General features: G+C 29.2%; 1 protein-coding gene across 2 annotated transcripts; it reads left to right on the plus strand.

Moving 5' to 3' along the window:
- Positions 1-1,370: 1,370 nt before the first annotated feature.
- LOC126846155 (la-related protein 1) lies at positions 1,371-15,678 on the plus strand. Of its 2 annotated transcripts, none has more exons than XM_050585363.1 (20): positions 1,371-2,109; positions 5,765-5,829; positions 5,944-6,003; positions 6,141-6,402; positions 6,724-6,816; positions 6,888-7,087; positions 8,682-8,827; positions 8,914-9,100; positions 9,170-9,578; positions 9,651-9,745; positions 9,808-10,007; positions 10,112-10,331; positions 10,422-10,586; positions 11,129-11,349; positions 11,983-12,137; positions 12,431-12,575; positions 12,660-12,769; positions 12,847-12,983; positions 13,042-13,264; positions 13,347-15,678. In XM_050585363.1, the coding sequence occupies exons 1-20, from the start codon at positions 1,767-1,769 to the stop codon at positions 13,481-13,483; spliced, it is 3,573 nt and encodes a 1,190-aa protein (XP_050441320.1). In that variant the 5' UTR covers positions 1,371-1,766; the 3' UTR covers positions 13,484-15,678. The 2 variants fall into 2 exon arrangements, with proteins under 2 accessions (XP_050441320.1, XP_050441321.1); XM_050585364.1 differs by lacking the exon at positions 1,371-2,109 and adding an exon at positions 5,248-5,559.
- Positions 15,679-22,550: the final 6,872 nt, after the last annotated feature.

A 22,550-nucleotide genomic window follows, 5' to 3' on the forward strand; every position in this document is an offset into this window, starting at 1 on the left:
TGTGGAATCCAGTCCAAAGTGGACATACTGACGACTTAGAACGTGCCCAAGACTGTTTTTTGCGTACAGTAAGCTATAAATTTAATATGCAAACTGAGCATAGAAATTCAATTCTGTCTTTATTAAATCTCGATACGCTCGCATACGACGTAATCTAAATGATTTACTTTTTATTCACAAGTTGTTTAACAATGTTATTGATAGTCCTGAACTCCTGAGTAAATTTGCATTTTATATTCCTTCCTTCAATTCTCGCTCGCGTCCAACCTTCCATGTAAGTTTCCACCGCCAAAATTATAGTTTTTTTCACCCCTATTAACCGTATTTGTATTGCTTACAACAACTTACCTCCCTCTTTTGATATCTTTCATGACTCCTTTCTTCATTTAAAATTGGCTTTAACCCATAACTGATTTAGGCCCATTTATACTTAATCATTTAATTAATGTCTTCTTTATATTTTGTTTGGTAACGTTTATTATAAAAATTGTGTTATTTTCTTTTATTGGTACCGTTTATAATTCTTAATTTGTAATTTATTTATTTGTATGCTACACTATTGCCTTCGGGGCGTTAAATATATATTATTATTATTATACTCATTTGGTTTCTTTAAATAGATTAAAATCAATCAAAATAAACAACCTGAGCCGTAGGGCTACCGGTGTAAGCTGTTGACTAGGACTCTGATTTCCTTAGTAACAATTCTGACCACGAGATCGGATCCGCTATGACCAACAGGTTAATTTTTGCATTTTTTTACAATTTATTTTACATTTTTTTTTTTAATAGTAAACAATAAACAGACTAAACGTTAGTTAACAATAAACCCTGTTGAGTAAATTGAAATGTTTACAATTAACATAGTAATATTGTTTAATATACAATATAGGGGTTTTAATATAAATATAATATTTTCTACAAAGTCACTCTGTTATTATTTTTATTTGTTTATACATTTTTTTGCTATTACTCCGTTATAATACGCGGTGTCGGCCGCACAACATACACAAATAATAATCGTGCATTATAAATATTGTAACCCTTCGGGTGGCTGTTTGTCGTACTACATTTATTTTTTGTGAGAACATTTAGTTCAACTATTTACCGTGAAATCAAGTAAAAAAACTTGAATATAATATCTACTTTGCCCGGCGTTCGGCAACAACAGCTGGTGGTAGATTTCAGTAGACCGCCGCAAAGACGCTGTAATGGTAGAAAACTACCGCGATAGCGGTACAAGATAAAGACTGGGTTTTTTTTAACGTCATTGGCCGTACATATGCCGTCTGTAGCTGCTGGCAGCGGCGAGCTGATAAGACATTTTCTCTTCCATAATTTTTTGCGTTGCGCAGTAAAAAGAAACGTGCCGGGTTGCCGAACACGCAGTTGGTGTCGTTTTTGCGTTCCCAAAGTCACATGGTCACCCGACGAAAATCATATTTTTCTATTTTATTGTAGTATATAGTTTTTAACTTAATTTACAAATTTGTTTTATCCGTTTTTAATTTAAATGTTGTAATTTTTATCGTCGTCGGTGAACACAAATATCAGTGGATTTCGACATCTTGCTGTAATTGTCCAGAAAAAACACGGGAACATTTCTCGAAAAGTATGGTTTAATTTTTTAGCAAGTGTTACTAAAAGTATTCCGGTCGAGAATTTCGTGTTTAAACTCTCATCGTTCTACGCAAAACATGTCGGAGTAAAGCCGTACGGTATAGCCGATAAATTCGGTGTTTTTTTTTTTTTTTTAAACATTCATTATGAACAAACCGGTCACACCGACAGTTGCCATGTCTTCGAAAAACGTGTACAATAAAGAGAACATACGGACCAAAAAGCATGTACCCAACGAAGAAGACAACGTCACAAGTAAAGCCGTACCGAATGAAGACAAACTGCACGAACTGAACAAGTGCGAAGAAGGCAGCGAAAACGAATATGTGGCTGACAAAAAAAAATTTGTCGAAGCACCATTACCAAAAACCAATCCGTGGACTGCCAATATTAACGCTGCAAACGTAGTTCGTCCTAAAGAAGTCGGCAAAGAAAAAGACCCGGTGGTCGGCGAAAAACGGATCTTGCAACCGCAGCAACAAGCTTTATGTAAGTGTGTTTTTAATTTTTACAACTCCAACTTGCCTCGTTTTACTACTTTGGTATTAATTAGGGAAATTAGTAGGTGTAGCTTAAAAAAAAATTCCTTTTTTTTAAAGGGATTTATTCTTATTGAAAATACCTATTTTTTTTTTTTTTGTAATACTTATTAATAAAAATAAAATACCAGACCCTGATTTATGTCGAAAAAGTCGAGAATTAAAATTAGTAGGATCTGTCCTAATAATAAGAATAATCAAATTTTTGTAACATTCCTAATTGTTACAACAACAGGTAGACTGACACACGGTGTATTAATATTGTGTCTCTTATTTATAAAAAATATTTGGCTCAACAATAGACAATAAGGAAATTATAGACAATTTTTTTCAGTCATAATTAAAAAACTAAACTTTGGTGTAGACTCGTATTTAGTAGTTAATATATTTTTCAGTGTTTTAGAGCAAAAACGCCTATTATAAAATCGAAAAATTACATTTTGGAGACAATGTCATATCAAATTTTAAAAATAATAATGTAAAAAAAATTATAGTTATTTTAAAAAAGTAATTAAAAATAAACATGATTGTAAATATAAGGTTTATCGAAAAGAGAATATGACATTGTCTTCAAAATCTTGTCATCTTTCGTTTTCATTGTAAGTATTTTTGCTCTATAAAAAAAAAACCACGAAGCGAGTAAAACACATTCTGTGTAACGTCCTCTTACGGGCTCAATTTAAATACTATAGATTTATTCTTAAGTTAGTTACAGGTGTTTAATTTTACTTTGGTGCCTATTAATATGTTATAGTAAATGTAAAATGTAGTGCTATAATAAGTTAATAATAAAACAATTTGTTTTTATATTTTATCCTTTACGCTATGTCATCATTTTATTTCAGTCTATTGTTAATATTAGTGGTTTTAATGCTGTGTAGTGCACCGTGCCTATGTTATTGGAATTATTAATTGTGTCAATTATTATATGTCTTAATCTTAGTTTTTGTATTGACAACTTTTTTTCATATAATTTTTATTAGAAAATACTTGTTTAAAACTATGTATACAAATTTTAATCATAAAACTTGTAAAATAGATTTGCAAATTCAATTCAGTATGCAATTAAATAATGTATTTAAGTGCCAATTGGTTTTTGCTATATAAAATGAATGGTTTCGCTAACACTGCTCCAGAGTTAATAGCTCGAATGAGTCGAGTTTGATAGTAGCTTTTCGACAATAAAACTATAGTAAATATTATATATGTATATGTTAATTATCAATCGGTAATCAACGATTAATTATTACATAAGAGAGTCATAATATTTAAGTTTTGAAATTTTACTAAGCAAATTTAAAATAAAAAAAAATTGTTTAGTATGCCTGTCATTTTGTAGGTTTTCGACTTGATAAAATATATTTTATTAGTAATAATTAATTCTTGTGTACTGTCCAACAGTTACAAACAACATTTTTAATGTAGTTGATAGAAATGCAACTTAAAAGAGTTTATTTTCTTAAATTTATGTGTGTACAATCAGAAATAAATCTCATGAGGTGTGTATTTATATTTATAGTAGTAAGCGATTAACATATAGGTAAATTTGGGTAGGTGAAGTTTAATATTTTTTAACATCTACTTCATAGTACTGGTTATTTATAATTATCAGTATATATTAGTTTTCCATTAAAAAAAAACATGAAAAATCAAAAAATCAGAGAACTATATTATATACTTTTTTTCCAACACAAATACAAACATTCTATAGTAAAAATGTATTAAGAGGCAGTACAGTGGTAAATTCAGATAACACTCGTACCTAAAGTCAAGCTTTGTTTTGTCGCTGCTTGGTCATGAACGAATGGCTACCGGGGATGCCAAGTTTTATACCGCAAAGATATCCTACCGACAAGCTGAGACTTTTGATTAAAATGTATTACTGAGCTATGAATATATAGGTTAGGACAACGAGAAATGCAATTTATATTCCATAATCTAACCGAAAAGAGCATACAACGTCTGACAATTTTATTGTATAGTACATTAAACAAGAAATTACATACAAATTGTGTATTAATTATAACAATGCATTTTGAAAAAATATAATTGCAAATTCCTATTAGATATGCATTTAAATTATGTACGTAATTAAGTGTCCAAAGATTTTTGCTATATAAAATGAATGGTTTCGCTAACGCTGCTCCAGAGTTAATAGCTCGAATGAGTCGAGTTTGATAGTAGCCTTTCAACAACGATATTATAGTCTGTAATTTTTAATGATTTTACTATAGTATAGAAATGAGCTTTTCCTTTTCTCGTACAATGAATAAAGGAAATTAACTATCAGTAGGTAATTAAAATGTTTGTACATTTTTAATAGTTAAAAATATTGGTCTTAATTCTTAAGGCTTAGGAAAACTTAATTAATACATTAATTTGAAAATAAAAAAATTTTAATGTAAACAGTTTAAAAAAAATGACTGTACTTTTAACTTGGGATCATAGAATAATGAATTATTATGGTTTATTTTCATATTTCAACTGAGCATATATTTTTATTGCCACGTATTATTATAGCTTATTTCATTAGCTTTAAAAAAAAATTGGCAATAATATAACTATCGTGTTTTAGATGACTATTGGAAGTAAAATGTATTAAGTGTTCACTTGCATAATTATTTTACAACTCGATCATAGTTGTTCAATGACCAATGTCATCAGATGATACATTGCTACCTACATTCGTATCTTACATTAATGAGCTGCTTATTATAATATAACTGTTATTATATGTTATGTTTATTATTAGTTAAAAAAAAAATATGACCATCTATATCAAACCAATAATATATAGTTTTTCCTATGGTTCGATATAGTGGTGTGATGATTAAATGTAACTGCTGATTCACTAATCAGCAGTTTTGCGGGAGATAACCACTTGAGTAAACAGCACATACGTCATAACAAATCAATTATTATGCCTGCTCAAATAATTAAGTGCTAGAGATATTGATTTATTATCGTTTGTTTAATTAAATTCGTGTTTTGAGTCCCGGTAGGTATTTAAGTATGGTTATTATATGTAGCAGGTGGTAAAATAATGTATATATGTTTGTAGGAAAACTTTTTATGCTGCCGAGAATAAAATAGTTATCATTTTTAAATTTCTTCGGTATTGAATAATAATTTTTTTTTTCTTGAATTGCGTTAAAAGAATACATTTTTAATAATTAACATTGAACTGTTTAGTACAGTAAATAAATTGTTAATTATAATACGTCCGATCCTCTTAAATAAGCCAATCGTTACATTATAAACTCCTATATCCCCGCCTACTAGCTAAGACGATTGCACCTACTGACCTATTTATAATCAAGAAGGAATCTTCAGCGCTTCATGGAAACCGACTTGCGGTCTTCTCAAGGTCAACCCTTATCACTCGACTCTACAGTTCATTGTAAGGACTACTAATTCCTTTTTAGTGAATTATTTGAGTATATATCCTTATTTTGTTTTCAGTTAGCTAAAAAGTGAATTGTAACACTTTTTAAAAAAAAACTTTATAGATAGTAATTTATAGGTTGTACAATATTTTGTTTTTCAAAGTGTCAAAAAATGTTTTTAAAAAAACATAAAAATAATGTTTTATTTATTATTTTTAGGTGACACTTCAAGCAGCAAATTATTGAATAACAACAACAATAATAAATTCACAAAGACTAAGAAAGTAAGATTTTATTTTATATTTTTATAAAATTGTTTTATTGTTATAGCATTTGTTTGCAATCAACAAGTGTAAAATAACGATATTATGTAAAATGTTAATTATTTTTATTTTCAGAATAAAGAGTTAAATAGTATTGAAGCATGGCCGTCTTTGGGCAACACTCAAAACACAGACGTATGTATATTTGTATAGGAAAATAATATTACATTTTATCTGCTATAAATATGTTATTTACATATGGTGTAATAAATCATTTGTTCCAAATAACTTTCATCCTTTTTTTTTTTTTACAAACTTGATTTTATTTTCAGAAAAAAAATACTATACAAAACGACTTACCTTTAAATAACGCCCAAATAAATGTACCCAAAGTATCTAATTCTGTGTCTGCAAAAGACGCACAAACGTCGACCAGAGAAATAACGCCTGGTAGAAAATCCTGTCAAAAATTGAATGGATTTCGAAAAAACGAAACCAGTAATTATTCTCAGACAACCAGTGAACAAGAAAATGGAACTAATTCCGGTCATTCGTCATCTAACGAATCTAATAATGTTGAGAAGAAAAAAAAAGGTATTTTTAATTTATGTGTCTTCAAGATAATCGTGGTATTCATTAATATAACATAATATATATAAATATATAAAATAGTATGTCGTAAAAAATTCTATTATGTATTAGTAAGTTTGAATGACGCAACTAAACTTGTAAATAAAATTTAAATGGACAGTTTTTCATCAAATAAACATTGATCACCTATAAAAAACAAAACTTTTTTGCACTCTACAAAATTATGTTAGTGTGTGGGATATCAAAATGTCTGTAATGTAAATCACTGCAAACCGTTAAGTTATTTTTCTAAAAAAGTTAATGGCTTCTACTTTTGATTTGCAGTAAAACATTCTAAATGGACGCCGTTAGACATAGAAATATCCAAGGAAAATAGTTATAGAAGTCGATTGTCAAAATACCGTAGGGATAGATCAGGTAAACCACATAATAAATTACTTTTATATTATATATTTTTGTATAAAATCGTATTATTATAAATACTTTAGGCGGATACGAAAAAAGTACGAATCAAATCAGAAATAAAAATAGTCGCAAAACGCCCGATACGTCAGATACGGCCGTTTCAGATTCTGATAAACGCGATGGAGGACCGATGCGCTATCTACGGCCCCAGCGGTTTCGTAATAGAACACATGATGATGAAGCGAAAGCTGGGTTCCAAAAAAGTTTAGCCGATGGAAAAAATGTAAAGTTTCTTCTTCTACTGTGTATTTTTTTTGCTCAATTTAAACATTGTTAATTTTTCTTAATGAGTAGCTATTTAAATTTTACTCTTGCCAGTAATATTAACTTAAGGGGACGTCGCGCCTCAAAATAATATCACCAAATAGTACTTTTGGATTTCCAATGGTTGGTATGAAGTCTACAATGCACGCAGAGATATAAATTATAAATTGTTTGAAAGATGAGAACTTAAACTATGCTTTGTTGAAATTAGATTTTAATTTTAAGATATATACATTTAAATAATTCAAAATATGCCCTTTCTTTATGCCATTACAGACCAACTATCGAAAATTAGTTTCCAACAAAACATAGAAAAAGTTCTCACCTACAACATTTATAATTGGGTTTTTAACTCTAAAACCAACCAGTAAGCTGTGTTTTTGGAATTAAAAAACTATGTTTAGATGAAAAAAATATTTAAAATCGATGACTATGATGCTGCGATTGTCCGAAAAATAAATTAACTGCTTAAAAAGAATTCTTATTACTAATCTAATAATTACAAATTACAATTTAAGTTTTAAATTGAGATTTTGCAATAAATTGCCCATACCCAACTCCTTAATAAATAGCGGTACGACGTCCCCTTAAGTTTTTATGTATATAGGGCATTCTGAGTCAAACCACTCATGGGTCATTGGCCCAGCCTCCTTAATTTTCTTCAAAGCGTTTTTTTGAAACTTATTTAAATTATTTTTCAAGAAACATTTGACTCTATATGAATATATATGTTAATTAATAGATCTTTGAACTTACTACGGTTGCATGCAAATTAACAAGTGTCACTAATCAATTAAGCTTTAAATAATATAATGACAATGCTCTGTATGCAAATCGTCGTGTTTCAAATTGGCAATGAAAACCAACATTTATACCGAAATGTTGTTTTTCGGCAATTAAAACTTTTCTATTTTAGCATGGTACATGCTTTAGCTTTGGATCCCCCCCCCCCCCATCCCGAAAATGACAGTAAATTTTGATACTAAAATAGTGCAATAACTAAACAACGAGATTATTGTTTATTTGGCCAGAACATATAATTAAGACTATAATTTCATCATGAATCGCAAGACGATTATAGATCAGAAATAATCACTATTCATGAGCCAGCAACCATGTTCCATGTTTTATCATTTTAGCTGTTAGGCTTAGAGTAGACTGTAACTTATCTGTACTATCCTAAAAACTAATTATTTCTTATTAAAAACTCCTCCATAATAGATGAGTGGCCAAGTAGTTAAGGCAATAGTGTGTTAGACGGTCATTGTCACCAGTTCGACACTCGGTCATGGATTTTCTTTTTGCCAGGCTAGAATTTGTCGAATAATTAAAGAGCCGCCATCTCCCTCTTCGACAACAAATTACCCTCGTTGTGGAGATAAAAAATTACAAAATAAAAATAGACCTCATTTTATTTATAATGTATTTTACCAAACAAATTAATCAATTTAACTAAGTTACGTGCAAGAAGACTACAATAAATTGGCTTTTTACCTTTTGAACAATTTTTTGCCCCTAACAATAGTTATGAAATATTTTTTTGTTTTTTACAGGTAAATTTTAATTATAAAGGAAGTGATGTGTTATATTCGGCTCCATCCCGTGTGAATTATAATCAACCTTATTGTGAACTAGTCCCGTTCATGACTTATCCAGTCATAAACGAACAAACTGTGATTAATCTCCTCAAACAACAGATGTGCGTGAAATTAAAAAAAAAAAAAATTAATAACTTGTGAATTGATATTTAATATAATAATAATGTTTTATGGTTTTGTTTTTTAGATCTTATTATTTTTCTACAGACAATCTATGTAAAGACACATTCTTCAGGTTTCATATGGACGATGATGGTTTCGTGCCTGTGACTTTTATTGCATCATTCAAACGCGTCCGAGAACTTAGTCAAGATGTTAGCCTCGTTTTGAAGGCCATGATCGACATGGAGGAATTAGAAATCAAAGGTCATATGGTAAGAATAATAGAAAATGGTTGTTTTTTGGTGGTCACAATGTCTTGACTAAATTTTTTTTGTCGATAGGTTCGAAGTCGAAACGATCCTACCAAATGGCCATTGAAAGAAATTCCACAACAGTTTTTGTTTAAAAACAACTTAAGTGCTCAACATCCGTTATTTGCTCATCCCATGGGACCCCCTTCCATAGTGCCATTAATATCGCCAGATTTAATGGTGAAAAATTTGCCGGCGCCACCTCCTATACCTAGCGTTCACGTTGTTCCGGATCCACTGACTATGAATTTAAATCCAGATGTGCCGGAATTTATTCCAAGAAGCGGGCCCACTGAATCAAAGACTGACGATAACTGTGATAGAAACGACTGTCAACAACAGCTCGCTTCCAATGACGACTCGAAAACTGTCGATAAATGTGTTGAGACTTCTGACTTATCCAATAACAATACTGCTGCAGATCAAGATTCTAGTTCTTGTAAGTTTACGGCATAAATATCGTTATCGAGTGCCTGTTTGCTTATTTATTGTTTTAATTATTGTCGATCAGGTAATAAGAAAAAGTTGGATCGTTCTAGTGAAAAAATTACCGATATCGAATGTTTAGATAATGGAAGTAGCAAAGACGATGACTTATGGAAAGAGGTAATTTGGGAAATTATTAAAGTAAATTTAAAGGATTCTTTTCGTTATTTAACACGTTTTAGGTGAAAAGGCGCTCGAAAACTAAAAACAATTCTATTATGGCATCAGAAGTGCCGTATACAACTGTAGCGACATCTACAAAACGTGACACTCATGCCGACAAACATACTTCTAGTTCTTGGGATCTCGGTTTTCAGTTTGACGAGGACCTCGCCGTAGTTCCATCAGGAAAGATAAACAAGTTTAACGACGATCCTTTAGGGTAAACCACCTTGTGTAATTAATAAAACTTAGTTGCTATTCTCATATACACTTGTATATTTTATCTTGTACAAAATACAATTTATCGTAAATTCAATTTGACAGTTCTGATAGCGAATCGGATTACGAAGACAAGGACGATTTTGATGACAAAGACCTTGACAAACTGATGATAATCACTCAAAAAGCGATTGGACGGCCACCAAAACAAGAAGATCGTTCCCATGACAAAACCACTCGTGTGAAAATGACGCAAGATCTTGAACACGCTATTGATCTAGGCTTAAGGTTATATGAAGAAGATTTGTGGCATTCTAACTCCCCGGTAAAATATTTGTTGACAACAACACCTTAAACAATACAACGAATGCCTCTTTCTTTGAAGTTAACCGTTTAATTATTATTGGTTTTTCAGAGTCAGTCTTCTTCGTACAAAACAGTAAACGTAGTCACTCATGAGGTATTTGAAAAGCTTGTGCAGAGAGCTCCTAAAAAAGTCAATCAAGTTCCTCCACCACCTCCGCCTTCATCGCTAAATATTAATAACTTAACTGAAATCGTAGAAAGTTCCGAACAAAAGGTAAATAATGATTGGTAAAAAACGCAAAACTCGTGTTTGCAATTAAAAGTTTTTAGGATTTTTTTTTGTTCACATCAATCGATTATTTAATTTTTAAAAAAAAAAAACACTGACGCATCTTGCAAACAAACTAAAAAACTATTTCTATTTTTGGAAACACACTTCATATTAACATCCACGTTAATTAATAAGTATAATAGTTCTTTTATTTAAAAAATGTGTTGTTTGTTTGTTTTTTTTTTTTTTTTTTAAGAAAAAACCTTTTTTTTAAGAGTTGATAAATTATACTTATCACAATCTTTCATTATACAATCATGAATTTTAAAGAACGCTTGTTTTTTAACAAATTTGTTTACCTATATATTTTTTTGTTTTATATATTTTAATAGAAAATTTGTGATAAGAAATATGTGAAAGAAACCAAAAAAAAAACAAAATAATAATTTTGCTTTTAACCTATCTTTTTGAAATTTAAAAAACGGAATTTTTTATTGTTTATTGTCGTGCTTCATTTTAATATATATGTGTGTGTGTAAATTTAGGAAAACAAAAACGAAACTCTAGGCAGCAAATCCAATACAGGAACTCAAACTGCTAAAGTCAAGTTTGAAGTTCATAAACCAAATCGCCGACATTTCTATGGAGATATCGATGAATCTTCAGGATATAGAAAACGAAGTCGTTTTAACACGGATAGCGAACATCATGTAGGTTGGGTGTTGGATTCTCGAGCACACACAAGACAGCGTACAACATCATTCAAGTACTTGAAAATTTGTTCTTTTTTTTAATATTATTTCTAATAGTTTAGAATGTACGTATAAAATTTAGATCAATCGTTTTGACCACTTGAAATAAAACATAATTATTTTCAATCATGTAGCTTAACAGGCCTTGAAGGCCCAATGTAAGATGGTTTCTAGACAAATTCTTTAACAGGTCGTCAGTACTTTGCCGGAGAGGAGAATGGTTGCTCCTTTTTACCAAACGATTTCTCATCCGGTAAACGGCGCACTCCTCCAAAAATCAATAACTAAAAATAAAAACCCCAATACCAGTAACTGGTACAATGCGGTGTCACACAACGATTATCAATGTAAATCTTATGAGGCTTCTTATCACTGTACCATTTACTGGTTAAAAGTATATTATAAATTGTAATTTATATTAAAATATTTTAGGATGGATAAATTAAAAAAAAAAAAATTCAAGGCACTAAGACTAGTCGCTTTAATGTACCGATTACCATTGTTTTCTTTCATAAACTATAGTCTTGTTTATATTTTACTCGTTATGTTAACAAGCTGATTGGGTTTATTATTGTTATTTATTTGTATTTAATTATGATTTTAAATGTGTATTGTTGATTTATTGATTTACACTATTTTGTTTACAGTAATAATGCGACATTAGGATCTAGCCCGAGTGAAGGCTATTTGTCTAGCACTCCACAATCTTTACCAACTTTCCATCACCCTTCTCATGCTTTGCTCATGGAAAACAACTTCACTCAACAAGCTTATCACAAATATCATTCGCGCTGCCTGAAAGGTAGGTGCCTTTATAGAGTATATTAATAAGAAAGTAATAAATAAACTAAATTCTCATTTGACTTTCATGTTACTAAGTTATAATATTATGTATATTAGCTACTAGTCTAGTGACCAAGGCTTTACTCGATAATCGGACAGTTTTTACAATAGACTTGTTGAGTCACACATGGTTATGATACATTAGCTTCTTTTTGTGGAAACTGGCCGATAGATCCCAAACTTTGAACTTTTTCCAAGTTGGAAAACGACAATGTTGTATAATATCATGTTTGTTAATTATATTTTCTGTAGAGAGATCAAGACTTGGACCTGGATTATCTCAAGAAATGAATACATTGTACAGATTCTGGTCGTTTTTCTTACGAGACAATTTTAATAAAAACATGTACAAAGAATTTCAGTCTATGGCCGTGGAAGACGCCATTAGCGGTTTTAGGTTTGTTAAATCAAAATAACAAGTCGCTAAAAAAATTGCAAAAAAAAAGAAAGTAAACATGTTTTCCAAAACTGTATGTTTTAGATACGGACTAGAATGTTTATTCCGATATTACAGTTACGGCCTTGAAAAAAAATTCCGGCCAGAATTGTATAAAGATTTTCAGGCGGAAACCATTAAAGACTATGAAAATGGTATAATTATTTTTAATTAGTACAATAAATAAAGGCGATTCTTTTTTTTTTTAATTCGGTTTTATGTTGTTATATAGGTCAACTCTATGGCCTGGAGAAATTTTGGGCTTTTCTGGAATACTACAAATACAGTAAAACGTTACAAGTAGACCCGAAACTAAAACAATACCTTAACAATTTCAAAACTCTCGAAGATTTTCGTAAAGCGGAAGAAGTAATACGTTGTGGAAAATGTTGGAAAAACATAAAACTAAATGAGGTTTTTTTTTTAGCAATTACCGAAAGGCGAAGGCTATTTGGACGCTTCCATGAGAAAAATGGCTCGTATGAAACGCCAAAGGAGTTATTCGGAAAACTCCACTTTGGACAGATTGAAAATGGCTTCAGATTCGGTTCCGAAAACTTCAGCCACTACTTCTAACGTTCCATCCGTTAGCAATGATACGAACTGGCGAAAAAATACAGCTACACCTAGAAGAAGATATTTGTCTGTCGGTGAGTAATTACAAATTAATAACAGTCGCTTTGTATAATTAGTGTATATAACAAAATCATTTAAAAAAAAAAAAAAATACAGGCGACAAAACGGGAGACTTAAAGTCTGCTAAAAATCAATCTAAGGTTATGTTTGAATTGAAAAATTCAAAAGAATCGTCAACCATACAAGAAAGCTCAGAATCGCCGAAAAAATGCAATTCCATCGAAACTTGTTGAGTATATACATATATATATATATATTTAATTATTTAGTTAAAAATTAAAAAAAAAAAAAAAAAAAATATATAATTAGAAACCTTGTTAAACCAAATTTGATTATTACTATAAACACATTTTTCTGTTGTTTTTTTTTTTTGTAACAAGATTTTTTTAAAGTCTAGATTAACACATCTATTGAGACAAAGGACACATAGGTCTATATTATTTTATTAAAATTCTTTGTATACTTTTTATATATATATTTTCAAAATGTTCAGATTAATCTGTTGAAATATCAACTCGGAAATATATTGACACGCTAACTTAAAAAAAAAAAAAGAAGCTATTTCATATTTTATATATATATATATAATATATAATTAAAATCAGGAAAAATTTTAAAAGACTGAATATTATTAATTTCGCTATTTTGTCTTGATACATATTTTTTCTACTGCTTTGTCCCATCAGCTGTGAAAGTATTGTATACCAATTCTAACTTATTCTTTTTGAAAAACCCTAGTCAACGCGGCTTAGTAAATTTTAATAGCATTTTATGTAGAAGATTTCTGAAATTGTCTGTGTAAGACCGAAACTATAATTTTATAATTTCTTAAATGAAAAAAACTATTTATAAAAAAATAATAATAGCATTTACTCAAAAAAAAAAAAAAATTGAAATTTCATTATTATTACTATTATTAACATCAACAACAAAAAAACAGTACATAAGAGTGTTTTCGATTTTTATTGTTAATATATATATATTTTTTTTTTTTTAACGTTTAGGTTTTAATCGCCATGTAATTTTTTGAAAACATTTATTCGCTAGTGTAGTCTTAGTCGTGGGGTCGGGGCTCTACATATCTCGTATATTTATTTTTTATCGTTCCAACATTTGGATTATATGTACATAATCAATCTAACAGTTTGCCATAAAAATAATATATATTAATAAAATGTTTGTATTTTATTACTAATATTAAAGTCGTCATTGCTTGTTTGTTCGAGCGTGACAAGACTCTTATCACAGGGTTTTATAGTCTTTTTATATATTTAAATAGATCGATTCGTATGCATGTGTGTACATATAATCGATTTTGAAAGCTTGCAATATAAAATATATTATAATAAAACCAGAACAATTGATTACCTCAACGCTGTTTTGCTATAATATATAAATATATTATATATATACACTTTTTTTTTTCTTAACCAGTTATGGTCATAAACATTTACGATGAAATTGTTGTTAAGTAGTTGTTGTAGTTGTTTATTCATTAAAAATTATTATTTGTATTCATATTAACCAACTATTTATATATATATATATTATATTATATATTTTTTCTCTCTTAACGTCATAAAGGCAGTCTGTCATTGAGTGAAAAAAAAAACATGTATCCGAAAGCAAATTTGATATTATTGTGTTCAGTGTACTTTTTCGTACTAATATTAGTATATAATTTAAAAACAAAATTTGGTAAATCCAACCGATGTTGTTTATTTTTCCAATTACATAATATATTATTTTTATTATATTATTTTTTAATTGTACGTAAGTTAAATGTATTGTATTTTTCAATTTATATAATAAGCAATTTGAACGGTTACTCCGTAGTCGCTTTTTTCAATGGTTTAGTATGGCAGTACCCGTTGAGTCCAAATTTGTTTATACTGACTTCTCTTTATATAAAAAAAAAAAATTAGTTCTTTCAGTTCTTGTTATTTTTTTTTTTCTTTCAAAAATGGCACCGTCGTTATATTTTGAGTGATTTACATTGTGTACAATATTTTTAATAATTTCAAGTCGAACGTCATCTTACGTTTTTAATATACTTCAGGTGATCATATGTTCTAAGTATAATATTTATTTTTTAAGTGTTTAAGTTTGTTAAATGCTACTTTGCTGATATAGTTTGGTAATATCATTATTTTTATATTATATATAAATATAATACACAGTAGTAGTATATACTATACATAATTATTATTATTATTATTATGTTCAACTACATAATATATTGTTCTTAATTTTTGTTTGTGTAAAATAGTAATCGTAATCTTATAAAACGCATTGTGTATGTTTATTTTTCCTATGCCTTTCGATTAAGTTGAGCATCGTCGTCAGCGATGGTATTTTATTCTTTTCAAGTACTTTTTATCGCGGTGTATTAAAAATAACAATTTATAATATAATTGTTTTACATTTTTCTTTTGTTATTAATTTATTAATAGTAATCACTTAAATACGATCTAGTATTGTCGATTGGAGATTTCACAATGAAAATAATATTCCACAAACAAATACGAGGAGTCGGTTACTACAAAAACATTTATTAAATTGAGTGAACGATTTCTATTGAAATTAACAGTTAAATAATATATTTCTCATATTGAAAAAATTAAGCACACAATACTACCTATTTACAATGAAAAATTAATAAACAACATTCAAACGTTTAATCTCAAAATTAAAATGAAGGTTCCAGTGTGGCCCTATAACATTGAAATAAGTCATAAGATTTTTAAAAAAAAATGTATGGAAAAATAATCTAAAATCTAACAAAAATTTAGTTTTAATATTGAAAAAAAATGTTAGCTTAATCACAATAAACTGAATTATTTAAAACGGTTTAGCCGTCCTACGTTAAAAACAATACACTGAAGAAGCTTATACAAAAATTAACAGGAAAATAAACTGACATAGTGACATGGTCGAAATTTATTAAAACTACGTCTTTCCTTAAGGAACAAATTAATATTAAATTAAATATTGCCCTTATAATAAAACTCTTTAAAAACCGCCAGCTTCAATTCTCTTAAAATAATTCCCAACGCTTGTTACGCTCTCCGGCCCCGATTCTTTGAACGGTTTAGATTTTTGTTAATTTTTAAAAAATATTAATAGGTACCTACTAGATTTTTGCTTTTAATTAAAACATTGTTAAGCGTAGGTATGAATGATAGATAGAAGGTGGTGCGGTAAATTAATAGCAGTCTTCTTGCAGCAACCCATAATATATTGTATTAGGTATATTTAAATTATCTCGAGCAATGAAACGATCCGGAGAAAAGTTAAAATACCGGAAGCATAATATGATTTATTGCCAAGATCTAATTGAGAATATCCAATAACGGGTTCCGGCAAAATTCATCAAACCTACCGCTGTAGTTCGACAGCAGTGACACCTTAATTCGATTCCTGTAATAATAATTAATACGGAAAACGAGTAGTGAATGTAATATTTTATTCGACAGTTACACGCTCCATAGCAAAAAATTACTGACACTACAAATAATAGCTAATTATCATTAGAATATTAAAAATACTACGTGTTATAATAACCGTTAAAATGTGTTGCTTAGTGGGTTAAGTACTCTCCTAATTATTATTATTATTGAGGAGATGACAACGCCAAAACAACATCATGTTTTACAGTTAAAACAATTTGCTCCTCCTTCGTAGTGTCCCTATAATAGTATAATGGACAGCATCATCTTGTGTTTTGGCCAATAAGTCATTAACACGGCCATACATCACATTATCACAGTTATATATATTTAAGGTGGTTAGACACCTGACACTTGTGACCAGTAGGAACCGTTAAAATAGGTGTTAAATACTTAAATGTGTCAAATTTGTTATTGTTATTGTCATCGGTTCGTTAGGTTTTTGCTGGTGGGCTGTGGTCCATCATTTAGTAAATTAAACTGAAATTTAAAGCTTGTCCTTTCTGGCCAATCTACTCCAACTCTCTCTTCAATATCTTTATCATTACCGACACTATTTGGACGCTTTTTCCATAAATAAACCAACAAAAGTTATGTAAATATCAATTTTTTAATATAAAAAAAAAAAACCATACATTTTTATGCTTTAGAATAATATAATATAATATACAGAAAATGTTTTTCTTTTCTAATATTTGTTTGTACACATTCTAAACTTGTGTTCGGTTATGAGAAAACGTAGACCGCATATTTTCATACTTTTATTTCAATATAAAAAAATTGTATTAATATCTCATATCTGTATAATTATAACTGTCTCTTATAATTTATAACATTACAAGGTTTTTGAAAGGTGAACCGAAGTAAACATTTTTTTTAGCACGTGGTTAATTTTTTTATAACGTTTTTTATACATATAATCGCTTCTCAAAACTAAGTTTATGACTATTAATAAAATAATTAACTGTATATAATAATCCGTATTTTTTTTTCTCGCTAGTTTATGACTATTTTTGACGGAGATGAATTCTTATCAATTATTCAGCCCAATAAAATAGGTACAAAAAAATTACACATTTATGAAATACGAGTATACACACGCTTTATATAATCGCTGGGTTTATCCAAATATTTTTTTTTTTAGTTGGAAAATATGTTTTTTCATAACGTGACCGGTAAAAAAAAATTGTTGTGGGCATCTAGTTGGAACACGAGTGAAATCAGTGTGTTTTTATTTACATACTATAACGTGTTTGAATTATCGGTGTGTGACACATAGCATAAAACAAAAATGTAAAATATATGAATTGATGTGCCTATTCGGGTGTATACGCGCTATTTCGCGATTCTCCCATGATCCAATTAATACTTTGCTCGGCTCACTGAAGACCTGAAGCATCATGATATGCTTCAGGTGTTCGGCCAAGTAAAACAAAAAAAATACAATACTTTTGATAAGAAAAATCTAATTTGGTCGTTTTATACGCTCAACGCTCAAATAAATAAAAAACCAGTACAGTGGGGCCGGAGAGGTCACAGGTCTACAGATTTTATTATAACTGAAAGTGATATCACTTTTAAATAAACGCTTCGATGCGAATCTGTGGACAGTATGTTCAAACCGCAGTTATAGCGGTTTAGAAGATATCGTGGGACCAGCAATGATGTACTTAAAATTTAATATTTAGTCTTGTGCAGGGTGTATACGATAAAGGATTGATCGTCTGTCTATACCAATGTAATGCCATAGTTACCCATGTATCGTAATTAACAATATAATGAAAATATTTTCATTACCTGTTGACTATTGATTCACACACATACATATCAACCTAGAAACTGACTACGGCCAAAGTGTAAGTTTACCCTTTTTTTGGGGGGTTTTTCCTTAATAAAAAAAAAAATTTGACTACGGATTTTTGAGAAAATTGTATATGTTATATTTATATTTTAGATCTACCTTCGGTCTAATTTTTAGATCTAAATCTCTAATACTTTGCTTGAAAAAGTGAAATAAAGAAAAAACTTCTATCCCTTCTAGAGGAAAGGGTTTATAATATTTTTTTTGGCTTGTTAATGTTTAACGATATTACTATGTTTGAAGAATAATACGTATAAATTAGGAACATTTTCGACTATTTTTAAAAAAGTTATAGAGCATCGTAATTTTAAGTTGAAAAATTTGTACATTTTTTGGGTGTTTTTCTCGATTATGATGGGGAAGGGGTGACTTTTTTAAAATGTTTGCCCATTAAAGTAACTTTCAGGTATGATTTCTGATCTATAGAGTTGCAGACACAAAAATAAAAACACATCATTGTAAAAACAATACCTTCTCAGCTCCGCACCGAAGCTAAAAATCATATTTAACACGTTTTTTACTGAGATCTCGCGGTGTAATAGGTGTGGAAAATATATCACTGTTGATTTTGTATTATTTTATTTGTCAAATACACTATATCTATCCGTATAAAATATTTGGTTCATTGCAAAATATACAGTGAAAAGGTGTCTGATTTGTGACCAATATTTAAACCATTATTTTTAAAAATAAAAAACGTTTACCGAAAAAGAAACGCTTTTTGCGATATGTATTTTTAAAAATAACATGCATTTTCATTATACACTTTAGATTGTTTATCAGATGATTAACAATATAAATTTGACACTATTCTTTGCTATTAATACGCGGTGAAAAGGATTTATAATAAAACCAGCGGCCATATTCAGTCTGTATAATGTGCAACAGTAACATAATAACTATGTAGAACAATAACGATAGATTGACCGAATTTCCATACACATGCCCTCACAAGATTTATATTGTATTATTATAATATTTATAACTACCTATACAGAACCTATACTCTAGTTCTTTTTACTAAAATATCATATATACACAGCTTCCGGGTGCTGGTAAACTACAATAACCGATTTCGTGGAGTATTATTGAATATACTAGTCGACATTATTGTATTGATGTATATTATAAAGATAACCTTAAGCACTTCTACACTCGTGTTGAGTACATAATAATTTGTAGTAAGTTAAAAATGGATAAAACATTCAAAAAGCTCATTTTCCAGAAGTTACAAAGAGTCAGATTGGATCTTTTAAAGGTGTAGACTGTAGAGTATTGTACAAAATACAATTAATTTTTATATGTATATTGTAACTATATTATAGTATAAACATTATACTAAATATTTTCGATAGAGCTAATAAACATGTGGCTTTTTTGCTTTTATTGTGTATAATATATGTTATTATGTTTTAATCGTTTTACAATTTGTGATACTTCATTGTTTGTTTTATGGAAAGCGAGGAAAATAGAGTACAGTTTCTTAAACGATATACAAAAAAATAATAATATACATTTAGGGTAGTTTAGTTTTCTTTTTCATATTGTGTCTGACGCAAGACACATTATTGTGATAGTATTTTCATAATAAACATCATGATTGTGTTATCCAATTGTATTAAATTCGTTTCGAACCATGAACGACATAATTAACTGTATAAAAAAAAAACGATTGTTCTATTGACATTTTTTTTTTAAACGATGTCAATAATTACGCTTATATACAACAAGTATTAAGTAGTGGAGAATATTGTTTTTTTTTAAACCGACCATTACGGTCGGTTTAAAAAAAAAATAAAAAAAAATCTATTACAGATTGATTCTATGTCGATACAAATTTAGCAAAAAAAATCTTAAGTGTTACATAAAATATAAATAATGAGTAGTCTTGTCTGGATTGTTAACGTTACGGGTAAATAAATATCTGTGTCGCTCTTTAGTACATTTCAAAATGTATTTATTTATAAAAAACTTAAATGTTTCTCTTAAAATAATTGGTGAAAAATCGAAATCTTTTTCGAATAATCCACGCATATAAAAATAATTCTAAATACTGTTTAATATTGGAAAATTACAAAATTGCAATTATTTCAAGAGGAAATATGAATGTCTCTTATCCTTAATGAATCTTTTTGTATTCTATGTACAATCAACGAAAAACAACCATTAATAAAATTATTATACCAATAATAAAAATATATCACTTTCATTTAGTCGGCAATAAACGTATGCAAATAAAATATAAAACGCATATTTTTCTTTTTTTTAAATGGCACATTACGGTGTGGTATATTAGGCACGTACATGAAAATATAAATTAACAACAATAAAGCCATTTTCATTAAGTGGTGCAGTTCCAAGTAACTCTAAACACACATAATATGATTTAAGTGATGAACAGATTAAGAACAGGACATACGGTGGATCACCCGCCAGCGCCTAATGAGAAATACCTTCTCAGATTCATGTCTTACTAAAAATTAATAACACCGACAGCCGTTATACGAAACAAGCAACGTCACAATAATTCGGTGTAAAACCACTTAATAATTAAAATAAAATGTCTTGAACTGGTAGAGAAAAGGCAAATTTTCTGTCAAGAATTTATAATAAGATGCACCGGGATCGAGAAATATCAGAATGTAATTAAAACGTACTCAACGGATTGTCAGAATACTCATGTGATTATTTCTATTTTAATTGAATACCAATTAATAAAAAATTATTTCGAATAAATGACAGACAAATGTATGTTTTATTAAAATGATCTGAGGAGAATTTAACAGAGGAGAAATTAGGGAATTTGCAATTTTAAATTTTCCTACTAACACTTTTTGTAAGTATCTAATATTATCATTTTTAATAAAATAATAGTTTGAAATTTCTCACCCTCGGTGAATAATGGCGGCCCCATATAATTATCTAAATAGACCATTTGCAATGTTTGTAGAAGATATTTTTCTTAAAAACGCCGCTGGCCGTAATTATATCAATATTTTTACCATCATATCTTGCAACATTATCCATGCACCTGATAAATACAACCGTTAAACCTGATTCGGCATAATATTGCACATGTATCACATGTTTCGGTTTTCACATACAAGTATTACACAGAAAACCATCAAACAAGGCGTAGTTAGATTCAAAACAATTTAATCATTTGCTTATACCTATAAGCCAAACTAAACGCAGGATAGCGTTGCATAATAAGTAATAACGATTACGATTCGAACGAGGAGCAGATGACCTGATGACATTAGTACTAGTTATTGTGAAATGATGCTGCAAACCCGACTTGGATAATACAAAAGTGTGTAAAACATATAATATATGCTTGTTCAATAAAATATGTCACATCTTTTCCAAGCTGTCCCATTTATGCAACACCACATAAATAGTATTGTCTATTTGCAGTTAAGTAGGACATATACTTACTCTTTGGCCGAATGTTTACCAATTTGAGTACCTACTCGTATCATTTTTTTTGTTATAATACTAGTTATGTTAGAAAACCGTTTTAAATTAATTCTTAAATTTTATCCTCCGAATAATATGTTTCATATTTGTCATTTAAATAAAAACGGTCTGTTTGGCGGCAAAAATGCTATTTTTGTAAAAACAGTTCAAAAATATCAACCTTGAGTTTTCATCAATACCAAGGTACGTTTTTAATTTTATTACCAATTAAATTTACTCGTAATTATTGTTTCCTCAGTAATTTAAACATGTTACGTTTTAATTTTTTTTTAATTAAGTGACTAGTAAAACGAACACCTACTATAAAGTTCAAATGGGTCAACTGATCGGTGTACGAGATTATATTTTCAATAATGCATATTAAATATAATTAAACCAAGTACAAATTATGTGTGTACGGATAACTGTATGCTATCTACCACCAAGTCCTTGTTATGACACTCCTAGACATCTTGAGAACGACCGAACTATATTAACCGTTAGCTTTCCATCTTAAGCCGGTGCCGCAGT

This window comes from Adelges cooleyi, unplaced genomic scaffold, assembly GCF_023614345.1.
Source record: "Adelges cooleyi isolate 19-005CV unplaced genomic scaffold, UGA_ACOO_1.1 ACOO_flye_CR_arks_rails_tigmint_CR_PRNA_9, whole genome shotgun sequence".
NCBI lineage: Eukaryota > Metazoa > Arthropoda > Insecta > Hemiptera > Adelgidae > Adelges > Adelges cooleyi.

What these genes read in the sequence shown, in the direction of transcription:
- LOC126846155 (XM_050585363.1), top strand. Translation starts at nt 1,767, where the DNA reads ATGAACAAACCGGTCACACCGACAGTTGCCATGTCTTCGAAAAACGTG. An exon ending in GACGCCATTAGCGGTTTTAG is followed by an intron (nt 12,576 to 12,659) that starts GTTTGTTAAATC and finishes TGTATGTTTTAG; the next exon opens with ATACGGACTAGAATGTTTAT. An exon ending in CATTAAAGACTATGAAAATG is followed by an intron (nt 12,770 to 12,846) that starts GTATAATTATTT and finishes GTTGTTATATAG; the next exon opens with GTCAACTCTATGGCCTGGAG.